Source organism: Sarcophilus harrisii, chromosome 6 (assembly GCF_902635505.1).
Source record: "Sarcophilus harrisii chromosome 6, mSarHar1.11, whole genome shotgun sequence".
NCBI lineage: Eukaryota > Metazoa > Chordata > Mammalia > Dasyuromorphia > Dasyuridae > Sarcophilus > Sarcophilus harrisii.
In genome coordinates, this window is record NC_045431.1 from 131,812,601 (window position 1) to 131,831,807 (window position 19,207).

Below are 19,207 nucleotides of genomic sequence, written 5' to 3' on the forward strand. Positions count from 1 at the left end.
TTTAATAAAAGGCCATTCATTTAACAGAGCTTTCCAAAAGGCCCTAAACATCAGCATTGTCTTCTGGATTTAACCATTCCTCTTTATCCAGTCCTATATCCCATTCCAAACTTCAGGATTCCCTTACAAATTTCCCAATTCACTTGAAGTTTCTTTTGAACTAGGTAAGAAATAAAATCCTTTATTTCACTCAGCAAAATTTGCAGAAGATGACAAATGCCAAAATCCCATTACCAAGAGGGTATGAAAGTAGTTCAGCTCAGGATGGTGAAAAGAACCATCCATTCTGAGCTCCTTCTACCCTCACTACTGATTACCAAATTCAGCCTCTGAAATAGTGCTTGACTGGAAGAATCCGTGAATATTGGGAGTACAACAAATTACCAGCAGAAGATAACCAGGAAGATCACCAGAAAAGGTCTGTCTTGATCAGGTGGGAGGAGGCCAATGCAGGCCAGGAGGCAGAACACAGAGGCTAGCACAAGCTGAGTGGACCAGGGGCGGGGTGCAGTCTCCTCAGGTGGAGAATTTGCAAGGAGGAGTCTACCACAGGTTGGTTGTTCGGCTTTGGTTGCAAAACAGCAGATCAGCAGAAATGAATGCTGGCTGTTGCAGAGGATGTGGGAAAACTGGGACACTGATACATTGTTGGTGGAATTGTGAATTCATCCAACCATTCTGGAGGACAATTTATTATCAAAACATTATCAAAATGTACATACCCTTTGATCCAGCAGTGTTACTACTGGGCTTAAATCTCAAAGAGATGTTAAAGAAGGGAAAGGGACTTGTATGTGCAAAAATATTTGTGGAAGTCCTTTTTGTAGTGCCTAGAAACTGGAAATTGAATGGATGCCCATCAATTTGAGAATGGCTGAATAAGTTGTGGTATATAAATGTTAAGGAATGTTATTGTTCTGTAAGAAATGATCAGCAGGATGATTTCATAAAGGCCTGAAGAGACTTACATGAACTGATTCTGAGTAAGATGAGCAGAACCAGGAGATCATTATATGCTTCAACAACAATACTATATTGTAAATGACTGAAACTCTGAATAGGTGCACTTTAATTAGATAATCAAGCACTTAAGGCTAATTACCTATTGGACAATGACTCTATTAGCATATGTTTGGAATTGCTCTTCTCTCAGTTAATGCTGGCTCAATGTTTGGGGCTAAAAGAATTGTAGGTAAGGATTAGGGGGTGGAGTGAGAGAGAGAAAGAACTTCACTTGGCCACAGAACTAGAAGGAGAAAAGTGTGGAGATTGTAGATTCTAGAATCAAGGAGGGATCCTTGGCAAAACTCCTGGCAGTTTTGTCCATGTCCTTCACTTCTCCCCCTAAAGACCGAAGACTTTTGCTTATCCTGACTCTGGCTGAACCTGAGGCCTCCAGGGAGCTAGCTTGGGCTTTACATAAATAATAATCACACACAATGCCTCCTCCACTATATGATGATCAATTCTGACGGACGTGACTCTCTTCAACAATGAGATGAACCCTATTAGTTCCATTTGTTCAATAATGAAGAGAACCAGCTACACCTAGTAAAAGAACTATGGGAAATTAGTGTGAACCACAACATAGTATTTCCACTCCTGTTTTTGTCCGTTTACATTTTTTATTTCTTTCTCAGATTATTTTTACCTTATTTTTAAGTCTGGTTTTTCTTGTATAGCAAAATATTTGTGTGGATATGTAGACATATATTGTGTTTAACATATACTTTAACAGATTTAACATGTATTTATCTACCTGCCATCTAGGGAAGGGGAGAGAGGGAAGGAGGGGAAAAGTTGGAACAGAAGGTTTTATAAGGTTCAATGCTGAAAAATTACCCATGCTTATATCTTTATATCTTGTAAATAAAAAGCTATAATAAAAAAAAAAAAAAAAGACAGCAATCCAGCTCTCAGAGAGGGAATGTTGAGTTTGTCTATTCAACATGACCATTATCCTTTTAATTTTATGGGACTTTGTATTGAGGTACTCTTATTTTATGTAAGATTGCATGAAAAGAGATAATCTGATAGTTTCTCAAGATAAGATTAAATTGAAGTCAATTCTTCTAGAATCTTAAATTTTCATTACTGAAGATTTATTCCTTTTCTGCCTTTCCCCTTTTTATCTCTCTCTCCCTCATTCCCATCAGTCAATAAATACTATTGCTATTATTTAGTGTATGAGTCATGTCGAGCTCTTTGTGACCCCATTTGGAGTTTTCTGAAAAATATACCAAAATGGTCTGCTTTTTCCCTCTCCATTTTATTTTATAGATGAGAAAATTGAGACAAATAGGGTTGTGACTTGTCCATGGTCATGCAGCTACTCAGTGTCTGAGGTTAGATTTGAACTCAAGTAATTATGAGTCTAGGCCTGGTACTGTATTCCCTGTGCTACTTACCTATTCGCTAAGCAATTAATAGCTGCCAGATATTGTGCTAAACACTTGAAATAAAAAAAGACCAAAATTCATAACAAAACAAAATAGTTCCAATTCTCAGAGAGCATACATTCTTTTTTTTTTAATGCTAAAACAGTCAATACTTTTATTTTTACACACCACAATACAATTATAAACTGAATTTCCACCCCACTTGTCCTTTTTAAATTGTTTTTTCTTACATGTTTAAAAACTGACCCTAGGGCACTTTGAAAAAAAAAAAGAAAAACTGCTAGCTAACAATCATGACACAATGCTCTAACTCTACAAAAGAGAACAAAGTAAGATAATTCTGAAGTTCCACTTTACACTCAATAAAATTGGAAAAGATGACAAAAGATGAAAATGATCAGTGGGATGGAAGGACAATGGAAAAGATAAGCACACTATTGCACCTTTGGCGGATCTGTGAATTTGTCTAATAGTTCTGAAAAATGATTTAGAATTATTCTAAAAAGTCATTAAAACTTACCTCTCTGACTCAGTGATACCATTATTGACAAGAAAAGCAAAGATAAAGGGGGAAATTCAATATATGCAAAAATATTTAAAGCAGCACTTTTTATAGTAGCAAAGAACTACAAGCAAACAATGCTCATCAATTGACAAACATCAAATGAATAACATATGGTACATGAAAGCAATGAAATATTATTGGGATGTAAGAAATGAATATGGAAAAGTCAGAAATTTGGAAAGGCTTGTATGAACTAAAGGTAGAGCAGAAACAAGAAAAAAATTTACCCAACCACCACAACAACATAAAGACTTGGAAATTCTGATCAATGCATTATGCAACTGTGACTTCAGAGGATTAGTGAAGTGTTTTCTTCTTTTTAGCAGAGAGGTTTTAAATTACAGATGCAGAAGAAGGAAAATATTTAGATTTTTCCAATGTATAATTATTTTTAATGTGCTTATTTATAACAGGGGAGAGATATACTGGAGAGCAGGAGAAGGGGAATCATGGGGAAATGACAGCAATATAAGAGTGTCAACATTTCAAAAGGATAAGTAGTGGGCAAAAGAATGCTTGAGACCTAGCACCATGATATTTTGGTGAAATAGAACAAAGAATAGAAAACGGAGAAATGGGTTCCTTTATATTTTTTCTATTTTATCTGTCTAGTCTGGGCATTACTGAGTAAATGGACACCATCATAAGATAAGGAAGGAAGCTCATCAATGGAGGGCCAGGTATCATAGGCATATGGCCTTCCATGGACATCCTCATGCCAGGAGGTAGCTACACAAGCATCATTTCAAGAATAGGAGGGATCAGAGGCCTCATAGTGGATGAGTAGAGAACAGGTTTGGAGGAAACCTTCCCTGCTGAAATGCAGTAATTGTTTTATTATGCTATTATTATCATTATTGTAACATAGCTAGAAAGTGCCTGATGCTATATTTGAACTGATTTTTTTCTGACTTGCCCTGTTCAAGGAATTTTCAGAATATGCTGGCTGGGTGTATTCACCCTCTTCACTGTAGCTCTTAATAATTTGTCCACATATAATGCTCAAGATGCTTTTATCTAGATAAAATGTGATCGAGCTCTTTAGAGAGATACTCAGCAGGGATGCTAAAGGATACTGCACCTTAACAGTGACAAGATATGGGCACCTCCCTGCCAACTGCCTAAAATGCCTGACCAACTGTGGGAGGGACAGGGGAAGAAAGGAGACAGAGAGATAGGGATCAGGAGAGAAAGGGAGAGAGAGCCAAGAGCATACATTCTAATGGAGGACAAAATAACCAGGTATGTACAAGATATAATAATAGCTAACATTTCTACAGCACTATATGCCAGACAATATGCATATACAATTATTATATTATTTGATTCTCACAACAACCCTGGGAAGTAAGTGCTATTACTATCCCCATTTTATAAATGATGAAATTGAGGATTTATGATTTGTCCATTGTCATATGATTAGGAAGTGCTTGAAGCTGTATTTGAACTAATTTCTTTCTGACTCCAGATCTAGCTTTCTATCCACCATAATACCTAGCTGCTCTAATTACTTATAAGAAATAAGACTAAAATAGTCTGAGAAGGGAAGATTATTATCACTTGAGGTGGATAATAAGGACTAGGAAAGACTTCAGGGATGGATGGCAGCCAATACAAAGGGTCTCTTAGAGATGGGAGTTGCTCACAGAACTTCAAGTAGACCTGGCCATTGACCACAACACAAGGATATTGACCATAATCCTCCAATAACTTAGACAATTGTTCAAAATGTACTGTGGCTGAGATATTAGTTACTCTGTGGTCATCTTGGCATTGAGTCTCTCCACACCTGTACAGGCAAATCTTTTGTCTTATTGTCTGGTGTATACACATTGCCCATTGTCTGACCTGTACTTGAAACCTATGGTCCAACTACATAAAGGATTGTAATGTAGAGGAGGTCTACATTTGAATGGTCCTTTTTGGCCTCAGAGAAAATAACTAGAAGCTATGGGCTAAAGTTGTAACAAAGCCTATTTTAGGCTAGATATCAGAAAAATTACTAACATTTGAGGACATCCAGAAGTATAAGATCAGCATTATATAGTGGAAAGAACATCAGATTTGGAGCCACAAGAAATGAATTCAATCCTCAGCTTTGCTCCTAAAAGTCTATGCTCTACTAAGGCAGGAAGAAATTTTTTTATCTGGATCAGCAAAGGAATCATCCATTCTGATAAAAACATTAACCATAGAAGTATAAAGTTACCAGTAGTTTTATACATTCAGCTGAAAAAAACCAAGAATACAACTGTTGAACTAAATGCAAAATTCTCTGAAAATTGTTGTTTCTTCAATGATTATAATCTCTTTTTAAAGGGGGAAGGTAATTGTGGTTGTTTTTCTTTGGAAGGATATGCCCTATTTTTAAGGGGGAAATGAGACATCAAAAAGTTGTAAGAGACATCAAATATCTCTTGCAAAACAACAATTTAACAAATTAAGAAAAAATGTGAATCTTATTCCCAAAGGAGTTAAGTGCTTGACTGGGTAGCTGGATTTGGGGTAGGGAGGAGGAAGGAGAGTGGATTGGGGAAAGGGGGACCTTTTGTTTTATGTTCTGAAAAAAAGAAAATTTAATATATGTTCAGAAACCTCATGCAGGTTTTTTCCAGTTGTCATGATAGAGTTCCTGGCTAGAAAGACTAATTGCAGGTCTAGCTCTATAGATCACTACTCTTTGAAGCAGGAAGTACTTATTAGAAATTATCACCATATATTGTTTAAAAAAACACTCACAATTAGAGATCTACATGTGTACTTGAGTTCTGTTTTTGGATAGGCTGGTAGTGTGTGGAGGTAAAGGGACAAAATAAATTATAATGATGCTCTAAGATGATTTTTCCTAAAGTGCAAAACTCCAACATTTCTGAAAACTTTGAAAACTAAAGGCAACAAAAGCTACTGACTGACTTGGATAATATGTTCATCTGAGGGGAAAGTCATAAAAAGGGGGTAAAATTGGAAGATATAGAAAAGAAGGAAGTGATGAATCTGAGAAAACCAAGAAAGCATCAACTATGACATGAAATGTGATTCTAAGATAAATGGACAAAAGCTTAAATTTATTATAATGTTTTTCTGGCTGCAAGCACTTTCCATTCATGAGAGTCTTGGGAGATAGTCAGCACAGGTGTCATCTACCTTTTATAGGTGATGCAATTGAAGTAAAGATCACATGGTTTAAGAGTATGAGAAATGGGATTCAAATCCTTGCTCTTTAGAATCTCTGGCTGATGCTCCTACCACATGCTACTTAAAGCAATGCATAAAAATGATCTTCTTAGATCACAGACATCAGAAATTATTCTGTCTAGCTCTTAGTTTTCAAATGAGGAAATTGAGGTGCAGAGAGGGGAAGTGACATTGAACCTGATGTGATTGGAAATGTGTCTTAATATGCAATTCAATTCAGGATAGAAAATGTAATATTCTAAAAAATTCTTTTTGGTGTTTTAACTAGCAGAAATTAAACTAATAAGGAATTTCTCAAGTGCTATGAATCCTAACTTCGATGAACCTCAGAAGGAAAGTGAAATGCAATAATAAAGGGTCAGAGTAATAAGCTTTTGTATTTTATTATAATGTAAGAAACTACAAAACATTTTTTCCTGCAAATACAAATTTGCATTCAGATTTAACTATTTCATTGAATGTGTCATTCACATTCCCAGAAGTCATTTATATAGTAATCAAAGTCCTTTTTATTTATTTATTTTTGTCTTACTTTGTAACTCAATGTTTACTTAAGACAGTGCCTAGTCAGACAGTGATTATACTTGTTGACTGAGTGACTCAAAAGTAATTTAGACTACAGGATGGGTCTGTTCTTATAAAGGTGCAATAAATGGTCAAATTGTCGACTGAATTTTTTTTGTCTTGTAAATAACATGATGATTTAAATGGCAAGGTAACTCCATTTGCCTATTTCTAGTTCTGCTTCTTTTACTCAATCTTATACTCCAAATCTATTCAACTCTTTTTAAATTTCTCTCTGAATCACATTTTACCTCATATGCTTGCTCCTCCTATTCAGGAATATGATGTGTATCTTATTTTTGTTCCAACAAGGAAATATCAGTCATTCCTTTTATTTTATTTTGGACATATCCCAGCGGGATAGATTTTCAGTGAATTCTTACCTTCAATCAGATAGATGAAGCTACTTTAGGGACTAGAGACTTCAAAACCTATGTAGTAAATTTCTAATCATTTGAGTCCCTGGCCACAACTACCATGTTGTCAGAGCTCATTGAAACTTGTCTATTGCTCAATAGTCTTTCTAATGTTTAATAATAAAGTTCCTAAAAATGGAAATTTTTCCCAATGTTTCTTCATTATTCTTATTCATTATTCAATATTAAAGCAATAATTAACATTAAGGTTTTGAAGAGTGATTAGTACTATATAAGAGATATATTTAATACCATATTAATATTGTTTTTCTAGTTTGATTTGTGAAATGTTTTGGTTATTTATTTGACTTTGATTTTATTTCTTCCCCAGATGCATTTGATAATCTAACCATAATTCCTAATTTTTAAAAAATTGTTGACAGGCCTACCCTTGTAGCAGTGATAAAGAATGTGAAGTTGGACGATATTGCAACAGTCCCCATCAGGGTTCTTCAGCCTGCCTAGTGTGCCGGAGAAAAAAGAAACGCTGCCATAGAGATGGCATGTGCTGCCCCAGCACCCGTTGCAACAATGGTACATGAATAGGCTTTTCTCCTAGCACTCCTCTTCTCTTTCCATATGTCCTAAAGATTTTATTACTAAGGAATCATGGATTTAAAGTTTGGGCATTCCCTCCTTTTAGTCAGAAGTCTGGGATGGGAAAAAATAGAATATATTATTGTTATTATACTTCTATATGTTAAATATTATATAAAATAGCACATACAATATAATATATAAATAACACATAAAATATAATGTAAATATTGTATGTCATTAATATATTGTTCATAGTACATAATCGATAGCTATAGATATTAGTTTTTACTTAGCTTAAAACTGCAGTAAAACTTTATGTGTAGGTAGGTGAGTGAGGGGTGTATGTACTTAAAGTATGCAAAACACTTTATATAAGTTATCTCATTTGAGTTTCATAGCTCTGTAAGGCAGATGTTGCTATTCCCATTTTACAGATGAGAAAATAGTCTGAGTGAATTAAATAATATACCCAAGATCACATATTGTCAGTGTCTGAATAAGAATTTGAACTCAGGTTTTCCTGACTCTCAAGTCCAACATTTATCTCTCCTCAGTGCCAACTAGGTGCCTAGTTTGTTTGTCAAAAGGTGTTAGAAAGTAAATTTTACCTGAAATTTACTTTTCTTGGACATTGGTAACTAGAGATGGGAAGAATAGAATTTAAATATGGCCTCAGATACTATCTGTATGACCTTGGGGAAGTCACTTAAATCCTTTCTGCCTCAGTTTCCTCCACTGTAAAATGGGAATAATGACATTTACCTTGCAGGATTATTTTAAGGATCAAATGAGATAATATTTATAAAAATTACTTAGCACAATGCCTGGCACATAGTAGGTACTATAGAAATGCCTGTTCCTTTCTCTTCGTGTTGCTTCTCTAATTATTCATTTCATATGCCCAGCTAAATGTGCTTTTCAATTAAAAAGGCCTAAATAACAGTTATGTGTAGAGAAGAATCAAAGGACAGAAACTGTTCTAGGATTAAGAATATTTATAAATTAAAGAAAATAAGCAAGGTCTGATGAAATCATTTATAAATGATTTATAAATGAGCTCAAGGATAAACATTCCTTGAACTCAGCAAAAATATAGGACAGGGCTCAGGGTATATGTTACTACCAGATCAGAAGCCTGATTACTTTAAGATAATAATAACAGTAATATTATTAAGAATAAAAATTGACATTATTAATAATATGAACATCTGTAATTTATACATCTCTTTAAGCTTTACAGAGTGTTTTATGTTCATTTCCTCATTTGAGTCTCAAAACACCCAGGTCTGTGTTTCTCAATGAATTTCCTTTGTGATAATCTATTCTATTTAAAGGTGTGGGAAGGATTCACAGACAATAAGAATATACAAATTATTCATCTTTGACCTTGGAAAGTACAAAGACATACACAGATGAACATATTTATACATAGCCCTATCCTATGGCTATTCCTGTGATCTGGGATGATGTGCTTTGCTAACATCTATAGTCAGTGTGAAGAAGAAGGAGATGCACAGATTTTTCACAAAGTTGTTGATACACTCACTGAAGTTTGAAAAGTGATCTGGAATTATAGATCATACAGGACTTTAGAGACCATCTAACTCAACTTTTCTTAACAATTAAGGACAATGAGACTTATAGAGGTTAAATGATGTGCCAACACATGAATCATAAGTTTTGGAAGTGAGATCCTCTGACTCGAAAGAAAGCTTATTCCAATTTATAATGTACTATAGACTAGACATATATTGTTTGCAGAAGACAGGCAATTGGGCAAATTTGGAATGAAACTCTCTATCAAGGCTTCTATTCCTTCCTTCTTCTCTCTTCCTTTCTTCCTTCCTTCCTTCCTATCTTCCTTCCTTCCTATCTTCCTTCCTTCCTTCCTATCTTCCTTCTTTCCTTCCTATCTTCCTTCTTTCTTCTATCTTCCTTCCTTCCTTCCTTCCTTCCTTCCTTCCTTCCTTCCTTCTTTCCTATCTTCCTTCCTTCCTTCCTTCCTATCTTCCTTCCTTCCTTCTTTCCTATCTTCCTTCCTTCCTTCCTTCCTATCTTCCTTCCTTCCTTCCTTCTTATCTTCCTTCCTTCCTTCCTATCTTCTTTCCTTCCTTCCCTCCCTCCTTTCCTCCTTCCTTTCCTTCCTTCTTTCTTTCCTCCTTTCCTTCCTTCCTTCCTCTCTTCCTCCCTTCCCTCCTTCCTTCCTTTCTTCTTTCTTTCCTTTCCCTCTCCCTTCTTTCATTCTCTCCTTAAAGTACAATCTAGGCAAAAAGCATATGCTTAACAAGAGATTGTTGTTTAGTCAGTCAATGAAGAATGTAATTTTTTTTATCAATTCCCCTCCCCTATTTTTAATGTTGCAATGTAGTGTGCTTCCTAGAGCCCCCAAGTCAGGGTAACAAAACATACCATTGCTTTCTAGAACCTCCACACCAGCATGATTAAAATATCCTGCTTTCTAGAGCCTTCAAGAGGGGGGTGACAAAATATACCATCTGGACTAGCTCTCTGGAGGACTTGGGACCACCCCGAGTCCTTGGCCTTAGTGGAGGAGTGATGAAGGCAGAAAACTCACAAGGATGGTCAAAGATGGAGTTCATTTATTTCAAGTCCTCTCAGGCCTTAAATACCTTAGTATAATTACATCACTACAGAACACTGAGCATGTGCCAACTACAGCATGTGTACAACTGTAGAACCATGACATCATCCCATCACCACAACACACTGCACATGTGTTAACTATAAGCACCTTGATATTGATATGTAAATTCCTCTTACTTTAAGTATCCCTTGCTTCAAGTAGTACACAAGTGGGTGAGATGCCCCAAGGGGAGATAGGGAATTGAATCAAACAATGTCAGCAGGTTCCCTCTGGGATGAAGGGTCTTATACCTTACCCAGAGTTCCCCCACTATCTGTGGCCGTCTACATTATATGACTTGATAAAGAAATAGAAAATCACTAGTGAGTATAAATGAATTAATTTAACCTCTCCCATCATTCTTTCTAGGCATCTGTATCCCAGTTACTGAAAGCATATTAACTCCTCACATCCCAGCATTGGATGGCACACGCCATAAAGATCGCAATCATGGTCACTATTCACATCATGACTTGGGCTGGCAGAATCTTGGAAGATCAAATTCTAAGCTTTCACACATAAAAGGTTGGATTACAAAAGCTGTTATATGTTGTCTGTTTGTTTTTACTTTATATCAGACTTAAATAAACAACCACTTACAGGTTTGCACAAGATTTCCTCTACTACCATTCCCCATGATTTGCATTTGTAGAAATCTTTCAAGGTCCAATTGAAGTGACATTTCTTCTCTTGCTGTTATACCTCCTTCAATATGCACATGGTTCTTTGTTTAAACTTCTTTTCACTTGTCTCATTCTATCTTTTCTTATAGTCATGTGAGGTTCTAACATCTTAAATTATTAGCTTGTTGAATGAAAACAATGTATTATATTTTCTCTTTATGTCCTCACTGACAAGCTTAGTCTCTTGAATATTTATGAGTGCGGTTTGTCATCTGTTCTGCAACTCATAGCATTAGCTGGTTATCTTGAATAACATCAATCAATTAAATTGTGTTATATATAAATGTATTGGAATACTATTGTACTATAAGAAATGATAGACATGATGATTTCAGAAAAAAAAAAACTTGAAACAATATGACTAATAGAGAAATTTTACATGATATAACCTATGTCATATTGTTTACCATCTTAGGGATAGAGAAAATGAGGGAGGAAAGAAGAAAATTTGAAACTCAGAATTTTTAAACAAATGTTGAAATTTGTCAATACGTGTAATTAGATAAAATACTACTTAAAATAGAGAAAGAAACACATATTACACAACTACCACATGCTAAGAACTGTGTAAGCATTAAGATACTTAAACAAAGAATAAAGCAATTCTTATTCACAAGGACTTTAGATTTTAATGGAGAAGACAATAATGGCATGCATAAGAATATACAGAATAAATGCCATGTGAATTTGTTATTATTGTTACATTATTTTGGTCAGGTACAACTCTTCATGACTCCATTTGTTTTGTTTTGGATTTTTTTTTTTTTTGCAGACACTAGAGTGGTTTCTCATTTTCTTCACTAGCTCATTTTACATATGAGGAAACTGAGGCAAACAGGTTTAAATGATTTATTCAGAGTCACAAAGCTAGTTAGTGTCTGAGGTTGGAATTGAGCTCATCAGGCCTCACGTTCTATCTACTATAGCACCTAGCTGCTGTAAAGTTTTTAACACAATGAGCTGTTTCTATTTGCATCATCAGTGTTTAAGATAGCTAGATGATACAGTGGTAGATGTGAAGTCAGAAAGACTTATCTTCATGAATTTAAATCCAGGTTCAGACATTTACTAATTCTATGACTCTGGGCAAGTCACTTAACTCTGTTTGCTTTAGTTTCTTCCTCTGTAAAACAAGCTGTAGAAAGAAATGGGAAACCATTCCTATATCTTTGCCAAGACCCTAAATGTGGTCATGAAGACATGACTAAACAAAAAATTGTTAAATGTGTACTTACTGACTAATAAATGTCTGTTTCATTAAGTTGAATTGAAAATAGACTATAGAAAAATATTGTTTTAGAATTTAAGCAGATAATTTATGAAGATCATCTGATATTTTCTAATGACAAGATTTCAATCTCATTTTAGTAATATTAATTTTCCATTTACAAAACAGAAGCAATAACAATTGGACAAACTGGGGAATCAGTACTCATGTTCCATCAATAGATCATCCTTTTCCCAAAGCATTGCTGAATAAAGGCTATCACATTCTTTCTCTGTAACTCTCATTTTTTCCAAGCTTAGTAAGGACCACCTAGAATAACATTTATTGGTTGTTTTTTTTTTTTTTTCGTTTCAGTAAACTTCCTAATTTTTCATGTATACCTTTTTTTTTGAGATAGAGAGAGAGAGACAAAGAGAGAGAGGAGGGTGGGTAGGGGGTTGGGAGTGGGGAGAAGAGATATTCTTAGGTAACAATATTTGGCAACATTTCTAGTCCTTCAGGAAATTGTCCCTAAGCCATATTATAGAATGGTTTACTTCTGGTAATATCTCAGATAATGTAGCAAATTGAACACTAGAAGTTGAGTCAGGAGACCTAGGTTTAAAGCTCATATATGGCATTTGTTTTTTATGTGGCCAAGTGAAATGGGAACTTAACTGAGTTTCAGTTTTTTCATCTGTAAAATGGGAATAATGACATTTACTCTATATATTTCACATTATTTGCGTGAGAAAAATGCTCTATAAATTTTAAGGCAACAATAGGAGTTGTGATGTTAAATGGATGGCACCTCTTTACCTCAGGAATTCCCTTGGCCTCATCCCTCTATTTCCAAATTTTTCTTATAATGGGTATATAGCATCCTTATTCATGAAATACAGAGCTGATATGAATAATGGAAATAATGATTTGGAAATGAAGTTTGAATGTTAAAGTTTTGCCAGTCTCATTTTTTATTGAAGTTTCCAGTGAAGCATAACATTGACTGTTTGGGGTTTCAACTATTTTTTATATTTTTGACATTAGGAAATGATAAGAATAAAAGCAATATGGAAAAGGAGTAAGAGTGGGATAGGGTAAGGACTTGGATATTTTACAAACAGAATTGTCAGCTCTTTAGTAGTCAAAAGTTGACAGTGATGGATTTTCAAAAGTTAAGATGGGGGAAATATGCCAAATTATTTAAATAACAAGAAATATTCATGTGGAAAATATTGTGTATAAGAATATTTAAGAAGGTTCCAAAATAATTTATTTAATGTTATAGTATCCTAGATTTGGAGCTGGAAGGAATTTTAAAGACCATTATTCAAACTTCCTCCTTTTAAAGATGAGGAAACTGAGGTCCATAACACCCCCTCCTACAGATGGGAAACAATCAGATATGGGAGTTGAACACAAATCTTCTCATTCTTGAATTAGAGTTGTTGCCATTGTACCATGCTGTCTGATTTGAAAGAACTGTTATCAGAATGAGGAAATAACAATCATCTGTTTATCTCCTCAGGACATGAAGGAGATCCCTGCTTAAGGTCTTCAGACTGCATGGAAGGATTTTGCTGTGCTCGTCACTTCTGGACCAAGATTTGCAAACCAGTGCTACATCAAGGGGAGGTGTGCACCAAGCAACGTAAGAAGGGCTCTCATGGCCTGGAGATCTTTCAGCGGTGTGACTGTGCCAAAGGCCTGTCTTGCAAAGTATGGAAAGATGCTACCTACTCCTCCAAAGCCAGACTCCATGTGTGTCAGAAAATATGACTTGAAATGAGGAAAACATCCCTAGAAGACTGTGAATTTGTGTATTTAATGCTTTATGTCATGGTGGAAAAGGGAGATAACAAAGCTGAAGGGCTCAAATGAGGATTGTATAGATCACCAAAAAATGAAAAGAAACTAATCAATCACTAAAGTCCTTCAAAGTAGTTTGGAATGGTTGGCCAACATCCAATGCTGGAAAGTTTCCATTATGCAAACTTGTTTATGTAAATAATGTAAACATTTGTGAAAATGCTATTAAAAAAAAAAAGCATGGAGTGGAAAATTTTGACATTTATCATTTGTCTTCCCATAAATTTAGACTGTGCCAGAGAATAGGTTTCCATGAGGATGTTAATGACTATTGGAAGAGTAGACAAATTGAAGTTCTATGAAGCCAGATTTATATGAAATATTATTCTTGAAGTCCATTTTGGTATCATGCCAGATGCTGGAAAATGACAAGAGCTAGAGGAATGGTATAAATGGTAAACAGTATCTGAATTACATTTACAGTGTCCACAAGTCCATAATTTTAGTTAAAATGTTGTACATGGTCCGATGTCAGAATCTTCTTTCTTCTTTCTTCTCCTTCTCCTCCTTTTTCTCTTCCTCTTCCTACTCTCTTAGGAATCTGAGTTCCCATCCACACTTAAAAAGAATGATTAAGATTTACAAATATTCCCCACAACTGATAAAAAAATATATACATATAATACACTGTTTGCCAATCTATATAATATTCGGAGTGTGTACAAATAGGCTTCTGTGAGTTTGAAGAAGTGAAAAAATGCAGCATTTCCATGAACCATTTCTATGCATCAATTACATTTATATGCTGGCTTCTGCATGACTCCCCTTGTGTCTGATCTACCCTAACTGTTCAAAAATGATTATTTGAAGTAATTTATTTATAGGGAATGTTTAATGAGATGTATTTTCTTATAGAGATATTTCTTACAGAAAGCTTTGTAGCAGAATATATTTGCAGCCTGTTGACTTTGTAATTTAGGGGAAATGTATAAATAAGATTAAATATATTAAATTTCTCTTTTTTCAAATATCACATCTACATTTATGTGTGTTTTGATTACAGAAAGAATTTCCATGTAATATCAGAACTGATTGAAACTTTGGAGGTCATCTAATCTAACCTCCTGCTCAGGTACATGTACTTTCTTTATGTGCCTGCTAAGATGACTATAAGGTCTTTACTTCAATAATCACAAGGAGCATTCCCTAAGGCTTTCCATTCTACTGTTGGACAGAGGCCAATGGCAAGGATATTCTCCATTGTCCTAAGCTAAAATGTGTCTCCCTCTGATTTCTTCCCATAGTGCTTGCTCTGCCTCAGTCAATAAGCAACAGACAAGAAATCTGACCTGTGGCAGTCTGACAGGTACTTGAAGACAGATATCATATTCTCTTCAACCTTTTCTTCTCTAGGCTAAACTTTGACAAATTTGAAAAAAGTGCTGACATTGCTTATGGGGTTTGTTGCATAATCCTTACAGTGCAAAGGTGGGTTATATTTGTATAAAGAAAGGTGTTACTTCACAAGTAGCAAAAGAAGATTTGGCTGGATGTAGAAAAATTAGTTTTTATAGAGTTGGGTAAATAAACCCATAGCAAGAGAATCAGCTGACAAGAGAGAGAGAGCCATTTCATCATTGGCTAAAGAAATGTTAATGATTCTCATTGGACGACAGTTAAATTGTCCTTTAGAGCTATCTATTTTGACAAAAGTCCATGAGAGTCACATATTTGTGTGTAGAGAATGGATTCTTAGGAAAAGAATTCACTAAGGCATATTAACTTTACTATATGAACATGAGAGCAAGTCATTCTACTGCTAAGTGTCCCATGAGTTACTGATATCCATTGATGGAGGGAGTTTCCACATTGAGCTCCTTATACTGATGAAATTATAGGTATAGATTATTTATACTCCCATTCCATAGATCAATGCTTTTTGGTTTTCATATGGTTGCTGCTGATGATATTTAGACTGTTTTTTTCACCACTCCCCAGTTCACCAGAATGCTAACCATGGATTCTCTTTTATATGAATAGTGACAAATATTCCTGCTATCCATTTTTTAGGAAAAGGAAGGATATCCTCAAAGAAGGTAGCAGCTAAAGTTTGATATGCCTCCAGTACTAGTGAAATGTATGTGTCAACTCTTACTTTGGTATTAATTCCCTGGATAGAAAATGATGTGATGATAAGGAGAAGAATGATGATGATGATTTATATTTGTAAGAAGAGAATTAGGAGAATTCAATGAGGCATCATGGAAAGAGCATTGCTTTAAGAATCTGGACTCAAATTCTCTCTGTTTCTTACTACTTACGTTATCTTAGGCAAGTCACCTAATCTCTTTGCTCCTCAATTTTCTCATCTGTGAAATGGAAGGATTTTATTATGTGCTCTCTAACATCCCATCCCATATTATCTTGTTATTTAAAGAATCAATGAAAAAATATGCAAGACATGGTTAAGATAGTGTTTCTCCTTCATTGGGCTTGATTTTTAACTAAAGCAGAGAAAGAACAGATTCTTCTCAGGAGGTAACTATGTGAATTACCTAGAATAAAATGAGCATAGTTATGAACTTCCATGTATTGGTCTCATGTCAACTAACTTTATAGATCAGAAAAAGATTGCACAAAGAATTAAAAGGGTCAAGAAATAAATGATGAATAATATGAAATAATAATATTAGTTGATATATCTAAAATACATTGAAGTCTATAAGGTACATTTCTCATGGCACCTTGTGAAGTAGATTGTATAGATATTATCTCCATTCTTGGCAAAAGGAAATTCAAGTTCAGAGCCCATGACAAGGCAATAATTCAAAACTAAGTATCTTAACCTGAAAGCTGACACAGCTTTGGAATAAAAGCTCTCCTCCCCCCACTTCCCCACTCCCTACCAAACCACTGGGGTTAGATGGAAGGACAAACAAGATAGACTGGGATGAGAGAATGGTGAAAGAAAATGAGAAAAATGGGAGCTCAGTTACTAGCATGGAGAATAAGAGACATTTGGCGGGTACTTTAAACAGGGAGGAGCAGTGGAAAAACTTCAAGACGAAATGAGAAGTTTAAATTTGATACAGGTGGCAATGGAGAGCCAAAGGAAGCCTGTAAGGATGAAAATGATAAAGTCACAGCAGTGGGTATCAGGAATTATTTTAACAGAAGTGTTTGACTAGGGCTCCCACTGACATCAAACTAATGAATGGTATTGAGAAGGTAATTTGCCAAAGTCAGCTTTTTCTAATTTTTGCCTTAAGTTACTGTGTCAGAAAGTAACTGTGAATTCTAGAGGAATATAAGTATGAAAGTAAATGAAATTTCCAAAAGAAATCTATTTGACATCATGCCTCTCACACATGTCATGAAATCTGGCTGGGCACAATTTTTTAAACTTGTGGATCAGCATCTCTGCGAGATGCCACAGAGTTGTTTTACTGGTTCCACACCTTCCCATCCCTCTGCACCTGTTACTTTAGTCATTATTTTATATTTAATAGCTGGTCAGCCTCAAAGGATATGAACAGATGGAGGACATCAGATTAGCTAGGCTTGGATTTTTTTAAATGTCTTCAGCTCTTGCTATAGATTTAAAAAACTGTGATTTCTAGGATCTTTTTTTCCTACCTTATGTTTCGCTCCTCCCAGCTGCCTTCTTCTCTATGTCAAACAATCACTCATTCTGTGGTCCCATTTTAGGCCATGGTTAAATCAAATTTAGATAATTGTAAATTTACAGTATCTTTGAGACTCATGTAGTAATATTCAAGCTGTTTAACACATGTTTTTTGATTTCCCAAACCCCAAATGTGGCAATGCTGCCTTTTATAATGCCTAAGAGAAACCTACATTGAAACTTCTCCTTAAACTTTTTGTTAAGGGGGTCTTGAATATTATACAGAGGTGAGGGTAGGGGTAAACTCACAAGTATTGGGTTGGGACCTTTAAAACCAAATGTTGGGTGTGGAAAAATGCTGGAATGCTATGCAAAAAGTCCCTTTTAATCAAAGAGGTGGAGACAGCTGGAGAGCGTGTGGGATTTGCTTCTTTAATGAGTATAAAGTTTCTCTAAATTTTGTCTGAATGTTACAGAAGAGAATTGGTATTTGTTAATTAACATTGAAAAACAAGTACAGGAAAAGCTCACTCATTGTTAAGAATAGGTTAGGGGATGGGGATGGGGGGAAATTTACAAAAGGGAAGGAAAAGAAATGGCCCTGATCAAGGCAATCCTGGGAGGCTGGCTAGAGGGGAAGGAGGTAGGCACTAAGTAGAATTCCTTTTTTTAATTTTTTTTTAAGCGTTTGGTTCAAAGGAATGCAACATCTGGCTTGAAATAGTTCAAGAAAAGGGAACATTTTCGGAAAGGGATACAGTTGGAATAAAACTAGTTGGTCTTAAGGAAATCTCAGAGAAACAAATCATTGTTGGTACTAAGAAAATTTAGTCAAAAATTTAATTCATTTGGGTTCCGTCTTCCTTTCTTCCAAGCATCTTCAGGAAGATATAGTGTCTACCTACCTTATTCAAAAGAGATCTAGAGAGTATCAGTTCCACTGGAAAAAGTAATATTAATAACAATAGCAGTAATTTTGAATTCAATCTTACTATATTTAAAAGTGTTCTTGATGATGTGTAGGAATGAGATCCCCTCTGCTCTGAGACACTGATTCAAAAGCGAAAGAATTCTAAAACCCCAAAATCTGTGGCAAAAAAAGGAAGTTTCATTTTTCACTAACAGGCTTTCCCTTAGGGGGCACATTTCTTAATGAAGAAATTTGCAAGAATGAATTGGCAAAAAAACCTATTTTATGAGAAAATTTGGGGGCAGTTTGAACTGATTATCAGACCAGGATCTCCCAATTGAATGAAAATCACTTTGAAGACTTTTTCAGCCTGAATGGGGGATCTGGTTCCCCCCCCCCCCCACGCAAAGATCAATGAGGACTGATTTGCCCAAGATTTACAATTGAATGATACTGGTCTAGTTCTTCCTAGACTCTCTGGAGCCTGGGAGACCCCAATCTCTCTTCTTTTGCAGATCAAAGGGGACATAGTTTCAGTGATTATTTTACACAATTTTTACAGAGTTCACTGCATCCTTCTTATATACATTATTTTATTTTTCCCATCAACAACCTTTGAGATGTCAGAAGATCCAATATTCAAGAAAGCA

General features: G+C 35.3%; 1 protein-coding gene across 2 annotated transcripts in view; it reads left to right on the top strand.

Annotated features, from left to right (window-relative positions):
* Window positions 1-15,055, top strand: part of DKK2 (dickkopf WNT signaling pathway inhibitor 2) — a 162,397-nt gene extending 147,342 nt beyond the window's left edge. For both annotated transcript variants that reach the window (XM_003772918.2, XM_031943427.1), the window contains exons 2-4: window positions 7,523-7,673; window positions 10,693-10,848; window positions 13,742-15,055. In XM_003772918.2, coding sequence (XP_003772966.1) covers window positions 7,523-7,673; window positions 10,693-10,848; window positions 13,742-13,992 — 558 coding nt within the window. In that variant the 3' untranslated portion in view covers window positions 13,993-15,055. The remainder of the gene's footprint in view (window positions 1-7,522; window positions 7,674-10,692; window positions 10,849-13,741) is intronic.
* Window positions 15,056-19,207: the final 4,152 nt, after the last annotated feature.